This window comes from Numida meleagris, chromosome 18 (genome assembly GCF_002078875.1).
Source record: "Numida meleagris isolate 19003 breed g44 Domestic line chromosome 18, NumMel1.0, whole genome shotgun sequence".
Classification (NCBI taxonomy): Eukaryota; Metazoa; Chordata; class Aves; order Galliformes; family Numididae; genus Numida; species Numida meleagris.
This window is the reverse complement of record NC_034426.1, coordinates 2,948,736-2,962,783: the sequence shown is the minus strand read 5'-3', so window position 1 is coordinate 2,962,783 and position 14,048 is coordinate 2,948,736. Positions and strand designations below refer to the sequence as shown.

Below are 14,048 nucleotides of genomic sequence, written 5' to 3'. Positions count from 1 at the left end.
CAGCTTCTCCCTGGTGACACTGCAGTCCCCACTGGACCCCAGCAATCACTTGGGAGCAGTTGTCTGGAACAGCAGCAGGTCATCAGGAGCTGAAGATTGAAAGACAGCTTTCTTTTTAATTTTTTATCAGAGGTGACTGTTTACATTTATGCTGTCAAGTCTGAAGGACACCATTCAAAAGCCATTGTATACACAGTCTTGTTACTGGCTTAGGGAAGCAGTTGCTATGTTTGAATGCCTTTGGGGCCTTCCCAAATCCTTGTCAATTAATGTGGCAATATTACTTGGCGTGTTCCAGCAGTTGTCAGAATTGCTATCAGACACCACTGTGAAAGGGTTTCAGCTTTGTGCTATAATGCAGGACAGTTATTAACATCCTATCTCTTTAGAAACCATTAAGAAACACAGGCACCTGGATTTAATAGGCTGGTATGTTGTTAAGAAGTCTATTTTTTAGCTAACTGCAGCTCTCTCATGTCACTCTTCATTTTCTCTCCTATAGGGTGAACCAACTTGTGATGCCACCAGCCTCTGTGAAAGTCTGAGATGGTGAGTGACCCAAACCAGCAACTGGTCTCAAGCTACCCATCCACTCCCAAACCCCCATCAACTCATTTCTTTTCATATCAGTTGGAAAGAGGTTAATCTTACACAGCCATGGTCTGAACCTTTGATACCAAATCAGAGCAAATCAAGAACAGGAAAACCAGGGGTCAACTCAAGTGCCCTTTGTTCCACTGAGTGATTTCCAGAAACCCTGTGCTCTCCTTTTTAAGCAGATAAGGACGTGCAGCCCCTATCACTCTGAGGAGCACCAGATGTGGTTGTCCAAAGCCAGAATTTAGGCTTTGACTGAAAGTGTCTTGCACTCATAAAACCTCCTGCTGCTTTGCTCTTGGTCTAAAATTGGCTTACTAGCACATGACCATTCCTAGCACATTCCAAATCCAAAATTCTCTGTTGAAAAATGCTTTCTGGGGCACAAGAACTTGTGTGTTGTTGCAAGGACTGTCCCCACTGCAACCCTGAGGCCATGGCAGTAAGCCAGAGGAGTCCTGCTTCCACTGCCCTTTCTTCTCCCCTTTGTTCTTGCTATTCTTATCACTCTCCAACAGTCACAGCATTGCAGCTCAGAGCTGCAACAACTGATAAACACTTCCCAGCAATTTACTGTAGCCAAAATTAATTGAAGCAAGTTTTTGAAGAGATTTCTATAAATTAAATGCATTGAAAGACTAATCATAAAATCAGAGCTCGGTAATACACTTAACAAGTCATTCTGGGAAAAATGATTCATTACAATCTCTAGCATTGCAGATGCACTACTTCCACATAGGGGAGTATGTTCTGGCTAAGGATATAATAGACTTGCCTGTACCTTGCAGTCTCTTGGCTGGATGTGCACTCACACATTATCATTTTTCAGCAGCTTTTATACAAAGTTTTAAAAAATGCTAAAGCCTAAAAAAAATTGGAGAGTAAACAGTACATGGTGCTGCTGAGACTCGCCTTATAAAACTGAACACCTGCTTCTTGTGCACACTGAAGTTTTTCACTGTACTTTTTTTCCCTCTTTTGGTCCAATTTTATACCATTTGAGAGAAACCAGGCCATCCTTATAGGGAATTTTTCCATAACCCAGCAGGCACTAATTTTTAAGGTCAGGGACAATTTCCTGCCTAACATGGAGCAAAGGACCTCTCACAGGAAATCCTGCAGTGAGAGAACTGGTTATCCTTTCCGTATAATCTAGGAAAGCTGCTGGCTGCTTAAGTAGTCCACAGCATGCACAAGTGCTATCTCATCAGCCAACAGACGTGCTGATGTTGCTCTTTAAAGCAAGCATATACCAGCAGCACACTGGGAGGAAGCCTTTGTCTGCTCTACTCTCTTAGCAGCAAGACCAATAGTGGAGATATCACGTACGTGTGTGCTGGACTGACCTCCCAGCCCTGAACTGGGCTCTCCAAAGAACAGCAGTTCTGAAAAAGAAAAGGTGAGAGGGAGTCACTCAGTTCTTTGATGAACTGATGGGGTTAAAAACAGCCTAGCAAAAGTCAGCCCTGCTATCCTCTGAACTGTTTCAATCCACACCATAAAGCTGCACCTATACAACTGACATAAACAAGACTTGGCTGCTGCCTTAAATACTACAGGTAGGAGTCCAAACCTGGGGCAGATTTTGCCTGTATCACAGCACATTCACAAAACCCACAGAACTATGCTCATCCCTGTCTTCACACTAGTCAAGCAGTGCTAGACTTGAGGTTGCATGGAGGTGAGATTCTCAGGCCTCATTCCACCCTGAAGTTGGGGCGCATGCATTCACTATTACCAATCAGCTCTCATTACTAGCTCATTAACCACCTTCTTCCTCGCTTGTAGTTGAAGGTGAAGGAAACCACGTGTGGACTCCTGCTTCCAACAACAGTCTCAAGCTTGAAGCCCTTCCACACTGGAAAACGGTGGCTCCCTCAGCTCCATGCCACCCCGGAAGGGCTACGTAGCAGCACCAAATCCACCATGCCACTCCAGCCTGCAGGGTCAGGCACCAGGAGATGAGCAGGGCAGCCTGGAACGCAGTGCTTCTTGAGCATAAGGACATTACAGGTTCCTCTGAGCATCTAAAGCAACTCTCCACTGGACCCAAGTGAGTGACTGTAGATTGTGTATATGGTTTTAGTTGTAGCCAATGAAGTCCACATTGTTACAGGACAACTTCTGTCCTACTGAATGCTGCTGTTCTGCCAGCACTCTCACACCCAGAGACTGCACTAGTTGGGGACCTATTCTGTACATCACTTTTTCTTTAACACTGAAGGCTCAATTTAGATTATTATTTTTTATTTAAATATGTCATAAGATGCTTTATCTGCTAAAGATGTTAGATGACAGATATATATATATATATATTTAGATAAACAGTTTTTATTTAAACATTTGAAATCTGGAGCTGCCTGTGCAACCATACCAGACATGAATACGTCCACAACTCTCCTCATCTCAGTGCCCTGCTATCAGGCCCTAGAAGGGCACAGGAACTCTTCCTGTGGATGGATGGAACCTGTCACCTGAGGCTGAGCGATGGGACAGAGGAGAGAGTTGCACTGCACTGGGTGTGCTGGCAGTTGCTACAGAAAGGCCCCAAACTTTGAACAGAAATACCTAGGGGCTCCAGATTTTGCTCTATATACTAAATTCAGCCTTGCCTAGGAGGTTCACAGGTTTCTAAAATACCAAAATCCATCTGGCTGAATTGCTTTACCAAGGGCCTGGTAGTGCAATACTGCTGTGCCAGTGACATCATGCTTTGTTTACATGCATATCATGTTACGTGTATTGTCAATGCTAATTCTCCCTCATCAGTATTTTCCAAGCAGGTGGCCAATACTCTACAGTGCTTTTCCCTTTGGAACAATAGCTAGGTTCATGCACGTCCACCTCCTCGCAGAGTCCCAGATTACTCTTAGTGGGGTGCCACTTAATCATTTATCTTTAAGAAGGTGCGTTGGAGATCTTTAATACACAAGGCCAGTGTCTGAAATGTGTTACAGAATTTCAAATGCAGAAGAGTGTGGCTGTAAAGCAGTCAGAGCATCATTTCACAAGAGTCTTGTTTCCTGCACTTGGCCTCCACAAGCCAAATTTATGCTATGCCAGGTTGATGCTGAAAGAGCGATGGGAAGGAAGGAGAGCACAGGCCCTGGAGAGAAAGTCAGGCTTCCAGAGAAAGGGCGTTGGTTCAGTGAACTCCCCACTCCCTTCTTTCTGTTGTCTCCCATAGGTCAGGCTTTCCCCAGTTCAGCGCACACCCTGGGTGCACCTCACTCATAAGCAACCGTGGTTGAGCTGCAAGTAGGACTAAATCAGCAAAGGAAATCCAAAACCAGGACACATCTCTGAGCTGGCTGTTCTGTTTGTGCTGTAGCTTTGTTCAGACATAAGAAGGTGGTGGTAGTAAATCTGGGTTTTATCTCCGATTCACTTCCAGGATGTGCTGTGATCTGCAGTACAGCATTGTGGTAGAGATGGTTGGTAATTCCACCAAACTGGTCACTACTCCTGCACAGCCAGTGTTCTGAGGGTGACTCCTATAACAATATGAGCATTTCCTCTTCATCAGTCTCCACAGGAGTCTTCTGGAAAGGCTGTTCTGTCACCTATAACGCTTAAACAATGGCTCTAAGATTTGGCTAAACAACTAGAGCCAGAAATTTTCCTTGAGTGCTTGGGCACCCTCTGGAAAACAGCAAGTGGGTGTTAGAAAAAATAAAGCAAAGCAAATCCAAAACAATGTTTTGTTTCCCACCTCATGCCCCTGTTTACATTTGCAGGGGAAATACCGACACTGTAGAAGCCAAATACTTGGCTTTAAAGGCACGTGAATTTCTGATTCCCATTAAGAAATTCCTTGTTAAGCTGGTTAAAAAGAAACAAAAGGCAACCCAACAATTAGTCATTTCATTTCAGAGACCAAAGAAGATTAGCCGTATTTCCTGAGATGCTTTTCCGATAGGCTCCCTCTGTTTTAGCATTTACTGTCAACAAAATAAAGCATTCCTGCTCAAGTTCAGAGGTCAGGAATTGTCCTTAAACTTAATTCTCTGAAGGCAACAATGAAAAGGGAACAAAGTGTTTTATAGTTTTGCCATCTCTCCTTGTTTGTGCCAAACCCAATCCTTGCCGGAGAAGCACAGCACTGTTACAGGAGGCCAGCTTTATCTTCTGTGTACATGAAGGAAATTGCTGTGGATGCTTTTTTAACAAGGAAAAAGGGACGTGAGCAAGCAAGGGAGTAAGAAGCAAGTCCTACTTGCAGCAGTTCCATGCCAAGGGATCCCTGAATCCCTCCTCCCACGTGTTCCACGCTAAGCAAGGGAAGCCCAAGCAGCAACCAGGATAGCTGAGTGAAGATGAACAGGGGAAGGGACAGGAAACCTGGCTGCTGCCCCTTTTACATGTTGTGATCAATATGTAGATGGCTGGAAGCTGAAAGGTTGGATTTCTTGTTGAGTGTGTCTTGTTTTAGCTGTGTATTTGTATTCATCACTGGAAGAATTGTTCAGTTAGAGCTCCTATAAAAGTACGTGGTCTATTAGAGTGAAACCAGCTCACTTAGATCAAGGGTCTACAGGATTAAGTCAACAAGAAGAGGTACATCAAATCGGGCATTAAACATCCATAGTGACAAACAGAAACTGGACCTATGTTGCCATGCAAGTCCCCTCCTTAGGTTGTAACACAGTATTCCCCATCCCAACATGTAGGCCCATTTCTGCCAGTATGCAACTTGAGGAAAGTTTAGACTGAATGCGTACTGCTTACATCAAAGCTGAATAGCAATTCTGTGATTATAATTAGTATTTCTGTTTTTTAAAGAAAGGTTGCTAATTGGAAAAGATAATTGATTTTTAATATACATTTTTTAGTATCCACCACAACCAATGAAGCAAGATTCCAGTCTATCACCTAAATAAATAGTTGTTCAGACCACCAATGTTATGTTTCAGACACAAAACTTCAACATAAGATTAAATAGTTCCAGTTAGAACACAAATACTTCCAAAGCCCCTGATCTCCTGCACACAAAACGACCAAGTGTAAATGTCTGAAAATTAGGGTGCATAAAAAGCAGCTCTTGAATGCATTTGAAAACATGGGAAAACACCACCAAAAGGGAGCAAGCACTACTACTCGTGTCCTCCCATCCCAGCACGCATACATCTCCTAGGAAGAAGAAGCAAGTGAGGGGAAAGGCAGTCAGGTGTTCAGCTGGTGCTGCTGCACCTCACCCCGCTCCTCAGGGCTCTGTTTGGTCCTTCCTGGGTGTTGCCCCTCTTCACCCATCTCTGCTGGTTTGCAGTAAGGCTCCTTCTGACCTCCCTGTGCTCTCTGGGACCTGGAGGTGCAGCCTTGCTGCATGCGTCAGGGTCTGTGCCTGACCCCGCAGGCGTGGGGTGTCCAGAGGGGATGGTCCAGGATGCCTTTTTGAATCATGACAGCTTTCTTCTGCCTTCTGCTTCACTTCATGAACGGTGTGTGCTTTTGTTTTTAAGCAAGCATTAACTCCCTCCGCAACCAGTACTGCATTTGCAGCAATGTACTCGCTATGAAGCAACTAGACTGCTTGCACACAGCAAGAGGAACAGAGGTAATGGGAACCACACAGAGAGGCAAGAAAATTACCCAAAAAGCAGCAAGCTGCCAAGCCAAGTAACCACACTGCCTCCTGCTGCTGTCACTCAGCTAGAATCTGAGTGGGGGAACCCAACAGCCTCTCACCTTTTACAGAGCTAGCTAAGAGAGAACCTCAGGGTGACAAAACCCTATGAAATGAATGGATGTACTCTGGAAAGCAGAGTTCCTCTCTGCACCTTCTGCCCTAATTGTTGTCTTCTATGTTTGCTTTACTGTTTGGTAAACCAGCGCTTACTATCACTTTTACTACGTGATGTATGGGAGTATACAGTTTATTTTCTTGTTATACAAGGGAGGAGTATAAAATAGTTTTCTGATTTCTTTCAGAAGCAAATGACTATTTTATTTTTTAAGAGCAATTGATTGTGAATCTCAGAGTATAAAGAAGAGAAATAAGCCAAATCTATACCTTTATGTAAATTAAGAAATAAAAGTATTTAAAACATACCTCCTGGCTGCCTTTCCTGTGTCACCACTTGCTCTGGTTGTGCACTCCTGTGGTTGCTGCCTGTAGGGTTGATCCCTAGGATGAAGCTGCCCTCAGCTCCTGCCAGAAGTGCTCTGACATGGGTTGCACTGAACCTCCCTGGGCACCTGCCTGGAGCTGGTTTAAAAGCAACACCACAAGCGGGGAACAGAGAGAGCCAGGGGGTGGTGGGTGACAGCCCCCCCTAAGCTGGCTGCCTAGATCCACCCCAGGGGCAGAGCTGAGGGGGAGTGAGTGGTGGGCAGAGACAGGACTCTGCTCCATCCCCTTCCAGGCCCTCATTGCACAGCAACGTGTGTGAGAGCTGAAAGCCCACGGCTGCTCCGACTGACAGAGCTAATGTGCTGGGAGCTACGAGCTGCGGATTTGGGAAGACACATAGGAAGCAGGGCAGGAAGGCACCACGGCCACCATTCTCCAGGGATCCTGCATCAGCCACACCTGCCAGCTCTGTGGGTTGGCGGTGGCTCGGTTCTGCTGCTTTAGATGCGCTCTGCTGCAGAACACCTGCCCTCCTGCCCTGGTCAGCACTGGCAGCACAAACAAGGCATGTCTGCACCCAAGTGTCTGCTGCGGAAGAGCCCTCTCTCTCCTGCAGTCCTCTGCAGCATCTCCATTCAGCACAGCACACATGTCTGGGCTAGGAGGCCCCCCTGCAAGCAAAGGATTTGTCTGCCTAAAAAATCAACGGATTGCCTTTTGGCAGAGTATCTCAAGGCTTTCAGCTTAATTGTACTGCATAAATGACTTAAGCAAGATTTTATAAATGTTGATGTTCCAACAGCTAAGATCAGAAGCTCAGCAGCTTTAGCGTCCATCAGCCAGCAATGAGTGATGTCCCCGTAGCGATCGCTGCTTCTTGGAGTGTGGACATACACGTGCACGTCCACCAGTGGCTGTGGATAGTAGGGACTGAACAATGAGGACTTTTTGGCTAGAACAGCCTTACACAGCCCTGCTCCTCCTGCCTCCACCTGCCTGGGACAACAGGCAGGAGAGCTCCTGGGGCTCAGTGCCTCAAGGCCTGCAGCTATCTTCTTGCATTTGGAAGAACCCTTCAGCTCTCCTCGCTGCCAAAGAGCTTCTGAGCCCAGTATGGCTGGAAAGAAAGGCTTCATTAGAATCAAAGCGTGGCCTATTCCCTGACAGCCCTATAGGTCCAGCAGCAGACAGGACATGAAATCGAGCACAGTGAAGCATTTGCGACTGTTAAAAGACACAAATAAGTACCGGTGAAACACGATTTGCCTTGGTGGATTAGTGACTGCATTCTGTAAACTGTGCATCAAAGCCAGACTGAAATCAGGTAACTTAATTGATGGTGTAGTTGTTACCGAAGCACAGCTCACACGGTGCCTCACAGCTTTCCTGTCCCTTTTCCCCTTGAGTGCTGTGCAAAGGCTGGAGACTAAACACACATGAACAGAGCTAGCAAGGACGAAGTCAAAGTCAACTTCTGCAGCTGGCAGCAGTCCCCACCCAGCTGCCATCCCTCTGTCAGAAACAAGGGCCAGCACAGCTTCCACCTCGTGCCATCCTTCCCAATTCTTCCCAAACTGGAGCCCGGTGCAGCACAGCCTGGCACTACTCCAGGTGCTCGTGGCCCTGCTGATGTACAGCACCAGGCTCAGCTTCTACTACACCATCAAGCTGCTGCACATCCTATGAGTCAGCCCCGTGGGCTCCAGCGCTGTCCTCCCAGCACACCCAGGTACCCGTTTGCTTGCCCTGCTTCCCACTCACTGCACCTGCACACTGCTTCTCCTCTAGTTCTGCAGAGCTGCAAAGACCCAGGATGTCCTACTTAGAGAAATAAGGAAAGAAATCATTAGTGAAGACACTTGAGTTTTCAAACTCCTGCTCCCCTTCAAAGCGTTTCCAAATCATTAAAGGTGGATGACCTGCTGGCCTCTTACATGATGCATTTGCATAATATTTGAAAAGCCATCACTCAGGGGACATCAGGAGGCACATCGACATCCCAGCACTAAGCTGGGACTGAGGCTCTAACAAGGCAATCCAGCAGCTTGCCACCTTCTGGCTGGTGACAATGACTGGCAGCAGTTCTGCAGGCTGCAGCAGCAGCAGCAGCAAGAGCCCACAGTAACCTTCAGATTAATCAGTTGCTTGGGAGAGAAGCTCTGACAAGATGAGCCCAACACTAATTTGCTCAGAACTGGTTAATCTTTGAGGTGGGGAAACTGCAGATGTGGGAGCACTGCACAGAGATGCAAACATCAGCACTGAAGTCCTGCATCATCACAGCCACCGACCTGTGGCCTGAGCCTCCAGTCTGTGCCTCTGGCTGGAAGTTTTTGACTTGAAGAGCCCGGCTCCAGTCCTCCTCCCTGCCTGCATCCAGGGCAGACACAGGCTGTGTCTTCCAGAGACAAAGTGCTCCTCATTGCTGCCTCCACGGGGTGCCAGAGGAAGAGCTGTGAGGGCAGACAGCAAAATGCAGGGAAAGAAAGGACATTGCTGAGCCCTGCCAGCGGGGCTCCAGCCCTTACCTGCTGCTGCCAGAAGCCAGCTCACTCCTTGGGATGCGCAGCAGACCTCGCACGATCGCTGCTGGGACATGGAAATGAGAAGAGAGCTGTGCCTTCCCAGGGGTCTGCAATTGAACAGGATCACACTGCTGCCAGCAGCCGCCTCCCAGGGAGTCTTATGCCATTTGAGAAAAGACATTGCAAAGGCAGATAAACAGCCATGGGCAAACACAGCCCTTTGCTCCCTCCAAAAGCAACGTGATATTTCCTTTGCCCTTACCCATGTGGTGTAGAACAGACCCACCTGCAGGAGGAGAGCCAAAGGCATCGCAGAAACAGCCTCACTCCTGGGCCCTCTGCTCTGCCCCTGCCCCTGGAGCAACCTGCTTCTGATGGAGCCTGCACGAACAGCTCTGCAGTCCCAGCCTCCAGGAGCGTGGTGTGCAGCAGGTGGGAGAGAGGAAAGGAAGGATGAGGCTGCACACAGTCTGCTGGCCTGTCAGACTAACAAATCAATTAGCTATTGCAATTGTTTTCACTGCTTTGTTGACATCCCTGTGCTATCACAGGGGACATCACCCCTCTTGCACCCAGCAGCAAAGGGCTGTGCAGGGGAAAGCAAAAAACTAAGACCGTGCTAGTTACTGATGACATCTGAGTGGCCCAAATTGAATATTTAACCCCAGAATATGCATGTACAAGCCCATTTAACCCTCAGGCATTTACAGCAGACAGCATCTTCCAGGCTGGAAAAGCTGCAAGTACTGCAGGGCCCGGGCAAGACAGAAATGGCCCTTCAGGGGTTACTTCTGAGCCTCCCGCAGGGCTCAGCCACACAACTCAGCAGTGTCAGCACACCTACCACATCCCCAAGGAATCCAGGCAAGCCTCTCACTTCTGCCTTGGGGACAGCATAGAAAAATGAGTCTGTGCTCCTGAGCTCAGGATGTTTGGCACTGCCAGAGCCAGAGGGGACGTGGCTCCCCGTGCTGTAACTGAGCCTTCTACACAAGTCAGACCTGCAGCTTCAGAGCTTGGCATCATGGAAGGTTTATTTAAATTCAAGGAGGGCATAAAAATATAGTTATAAAAGATATTAAAACAGTCCTCTGAGTCACATTAGCCATGCCAGACCAGGGTGAGTCCATGAAGTTTACTCCTGTAGCGCGGCAGATTTTTTCTCTTTCCTTTTCTTCTTGGCTTTGCCCTGCTTCTGCTGGGTCTCCTGGCTGACATCTCCCTTGGCTTTCTTTCCAGCTGGAACCTGCTCGGCTTCATTGCCTGCATCACCTTTTCTTTTTCTATTCCTCTTCTTCTTCCTCTTCTTGCCAGCCACAGCATCTTCACCATTAACAGCTCCGTCCCCGCTGCCTTCCACTGCCACCCCATTCTCTCTGACCCCTCTGTTCTGCTTCCTGCGCTTCCTGCTCCCAGGCAGGTGGCTGTTTTTTTGCTCAGGGGTTTCTGTTCCCAGCGGCTGCTCCTCTGGGCCTGCTGAGTCTCCATCTTCACTGGCTGCTGGTGCTGCTCCATTCTCCCGGACAGCTTTTTTGCGATTCTTACGTTTTTTGGTCTCTGGTAGGAACCCTTTCTTCTTACGCTTCAGTGGCTCTGCTTCCTGCACAGGTTTATTGGCTGCCTTCTCTTTCTTGGGCTTCCTGCAGAGAGAACACCAAAAATCAAGAGCAACTCATTTTACAGCCAGAAGCAGAGCGATCCACGTTGCAGGCAGCCACGAACAGGCAGGAGCACAGGCACGACACAGGAAGCACGGGCATGCTGTGAGGATGAGTGCCATCCCTGGGGGTGCTCCCCAGCCTGCAAACCGAACCGCGGGGTCCACACAGGCATGCAAAGGCTGGAGAAAGAATCCCCACTCCTCAAGCAAAACCACCCACGGCCCCAAGCGAGGCTATGGAGATGCTGTCTGTCTGTTCTGAGCAAAGCCTCTCTGTGCTGCTCTGCACCAGCTCAGTCCCCAGAAAGGAATCCTGAAAAGGAATCAGGCCCCCATTGCATGGCCTGGCTTTCAGTGCAAAGCCTTCTGGAAAGTTTTTCAAGCTGCGTCAGTTCAGAGTGGAAAAAAACTGTCCTGTCAAGATGACATTAGTACTTGCCTCTCAGTACTTCCAGGAGCCCTGGGTGCAAATCACAGCTGCTGTGTTGTTCCCACTTACCTGCACAAAGACCTCTGGGTGCCACAGCACAATGGCACCAACAGTGACAGCAGGCTGCACCCATGAACCCCAATCCCTTCCCCAGGCAGCCTGCACAAAGTCAGCATTTCCTACCTACCACACCCTGAGCAATCCCCATTCACAGTCTCTACTTGCTGCTAAAACTGACCCTCACCTCGGGACAGATCTTGCATATGGTGCCAAATGACCTGTGTGAGACTGTGCCCTCTGCAATCCCTCCCTGCCTGTGAGCCTCTCACAGCGTGCCACATGCAAGCACTTCCCCCAGAACCTCACTGTGCTGAGATCCCACAGACCAGGCTACCCACACACTGAGACTGCAAATCCCAGTCATTAGGAGAGCTCCCCAGCACTTCCTGAACACTGTGCACATCACCAATACTGCCAGAAGGAAGGGGAAGCAAGAATTCCAATTGCAAGCTATTGATAGAAAGGAGAAAAAGATCTTGCCCTTCATTTTCCCCTGGAGCAAAACTCAAATCCAGATGCCATGTAGCACAGGAGTATTGAAGCATAAAGACTGAATGCTTTCCAGCTTTCAAAGCTGCAAGGCAAATCTGGCTGGGGATCCAGGCACCAAGGAGCCCAAAAATCACTGGAGGGGGCTGAAGATCCTGGCACGGTCTCCCTGGTAGAGAGGTGCCTTGGTTTCTTTTCCACCCTTCCCCACATCAAAGAGGAGAAGCAGGACAGGCGGTCAGCGCCCTGGGCGAGCCAAGAAGCCAGAGTGGCAGGCGTACATACGTGTAATTCAGCCACCGCATGACGTTCCAGTAGAGAGAGTCGAGCCGTGCCGACTTCCCGATGCTTTCCTGCTGGTTCAGAGCTACCAGCACTTTGTCCAACTCCATCAACTCCACGTGCAGCTTCTGCAAGAGGTGAGTGCAAAACAACGGTCAGCGGGGAGCACAGAAGGGCACTGAGCCGCAGGGCACAGGCATCCTCAGGTTAAAACTGTGCCAGGAACAACCAAGCCGCCTGGTTTCTCCAAGCCACTGCCCTGAGCCCATTCACTGCAACACTTCAATGTGGGGCCAAAAACAGGCGATTCACGCCCTGCCACCAGGTACAAGGTTTGGCTGAAAACCGGTCTCTAGCATGGCAGCTGTGAGCCTAAGCTGGAGTTGTACCAGCATGAAAGGGACTGAAAGAGCCTTTAGTCTTTTTTCCTTTACAGACCATGACTGGGGGAGCAGGGATGAAGATTATGTACTGTGTACCTATCTAAAAGCAAAGCGGCAGCATTTTCAGTCTGGTATTTTAAAGAAAGCAATCACACTGCCTCTTACAGCTTCTGTGACCCACGGGCCAATTGCAGTGAAACCAGACAGAAAGGGGTGTCTCCAAGGCTATTCAGTGCTACAAGAGCCCTGGAAACAATCTCTCTCCCCACCTACTTTCCTATTAGGTCTTCACAAAGAAACAGGCTGTGCTGTGGGCTCAGTGCTTATCAGTAGGAAACTGGGCTTCAGCAACTATGCTGCTTGTGTTATTTTGCTCTAGTAAATAAGACCATGTTGGCAACTTATTCTGTCACCTACAGAAAACCTCATGCTCAAAAAAGCCCTTTTGCTTTAGGGCTGAACAATGCATCGCTCCCACTCACAAAGCTGCTGGATAAGTTGCAGTTTCAGGTAATCAGTCTCTGGGGTTCAGTGAAGAGGAAAGAGCAATCATCTGAGGCGAAAGCCAGCTCGCCCTCACTGTTCCCTAGGCCGTATTTCTCCTGATAAGAAAGGAGATGCCACATATGCTTGCAGAACGCTGCACAAATTTTTCAACAAGTTCTTGGAGATCAGCTCTCGAGAGCTGTGGATCGCTCCTTCTGAATTGTCTGTACTCAAATCCAGCCAGGCAATCCCTGCAGGGGCACCTCTGGTGAGAAGTGGGATGTAGTGGCAGAGCAGTCGCAGAATCCAAGCATGGCATCGGACAGAGACCTCGGTGGTGTTCAGAAGAGAACCCCCACCACCGGCCACACGCTCAGGGCGTCACGGAGCACAGCGCACACACAGGATCAGGGCCCACTCTCACCTGTTGGGTCACGGTTTTGAGGAGGAAGTTCAGCAGCTCCAAGCTCCTGGCGACTTTCTCCTTCTCAGCTTTCACCCTTAACTTGTCAGCCACTTTCAAACTCTGCAAATTAAAGGGAGAAGCATGCATTAAAAGGGAAACAAATCTCCCTTCTCAAGAGAAAGCAAAAAACAGGCAGGGATTAGCAGAATTAACCTGTCACCAAAACAACTCTGCCAATAGCAAAGCCCACCAAACTCTGGCAATGCTCGGGAGGGAACGCGGTGGAAGCTGCTGTGCCCAGGTTAATTACAGAGCAGCTGAACAAAATAAGCACAAGTATATCACAAAGGCACAACCCTCTCCCCAGTTTCAAGCTAAAGCTGGCAACATGTTGCTGCCTCTTGGAGAAAAAGAAGGAAGACAATGAGCCCCCCACAGAAAGGCCCAAAGACTGCGAGGCACCACTCACCTGAGGGACAACCCAACTCAGCTGCAGAAGCTGGGATTTGCACGCAAAGAGCTAATGCAAAAATCCATTAGCACGCTGAGGAAATCCCAGGTGCCAGCACTAGAACAGGGCTTGTCAATCAAGCTTAAATCCACTGAAAAGAACGGAGAAAATCTCATCTCTTTGTGTTACCTTTACGTGCTGTAGGGTTT

At 48.5% G+C, this 14,048-nt stretch overlaps 2 protein-coding genes across 4 annotated transcripts in view; one reads left to right on the top strand and one right to left on the bottom strand.

Annotated features, from left to right (window-relative positions):
* Nucleotides 1-6,645, top strand: part of SPNS2 (sphingolipid transporter 2) — a 125,440-nt gene extending 118,795 nt beyond the window's left edge. For all 3 annotated transcript variants that reach the window (XR_002444065.1, XR_002444064.1, XM_021416076.1), the window contains 2 exons: nt 503-549; nt 2,386-6,645. Coding sequence is in view for 1 of the 3 variants with exons in the window: in XM_021416076.1 (XP_021271751.1) it covers nt 503-545 (43 nt within the window). In the remaining 2 variants the exon portion in view is untranslated. The remainder of the gene's footprint in view (nt 1-502; nt 550-2,385) is intronic.
* Nucleotides 10,209-14,048, bottom strand: part of MYBBP1A (MYB binding protein 1a) — a 52,040-nt gene continuing 48,200 nt past the window's right edge. Inside the window, exons 25-27 of the mRNA XM_021416075.1 lie at nt 13,407-13,508; nt 12,117-12,241; nt 10,209-10,832 (exon numbers count right to left, since the gene is read on the bottom strand). Of these exons, the coding sequence (XP_021271750.1) occupies nt 10,328-10,832; nt 12,117-12,241; nt 13,407-13,508 (732 nt within the window). The 3' untranslated portion in view covers nt 10,209-10,327. The remainder of the gene's footprint in view (nt 10,833-12,116; nt 12,242-13,406; nt 13,509-14,048) is intronic.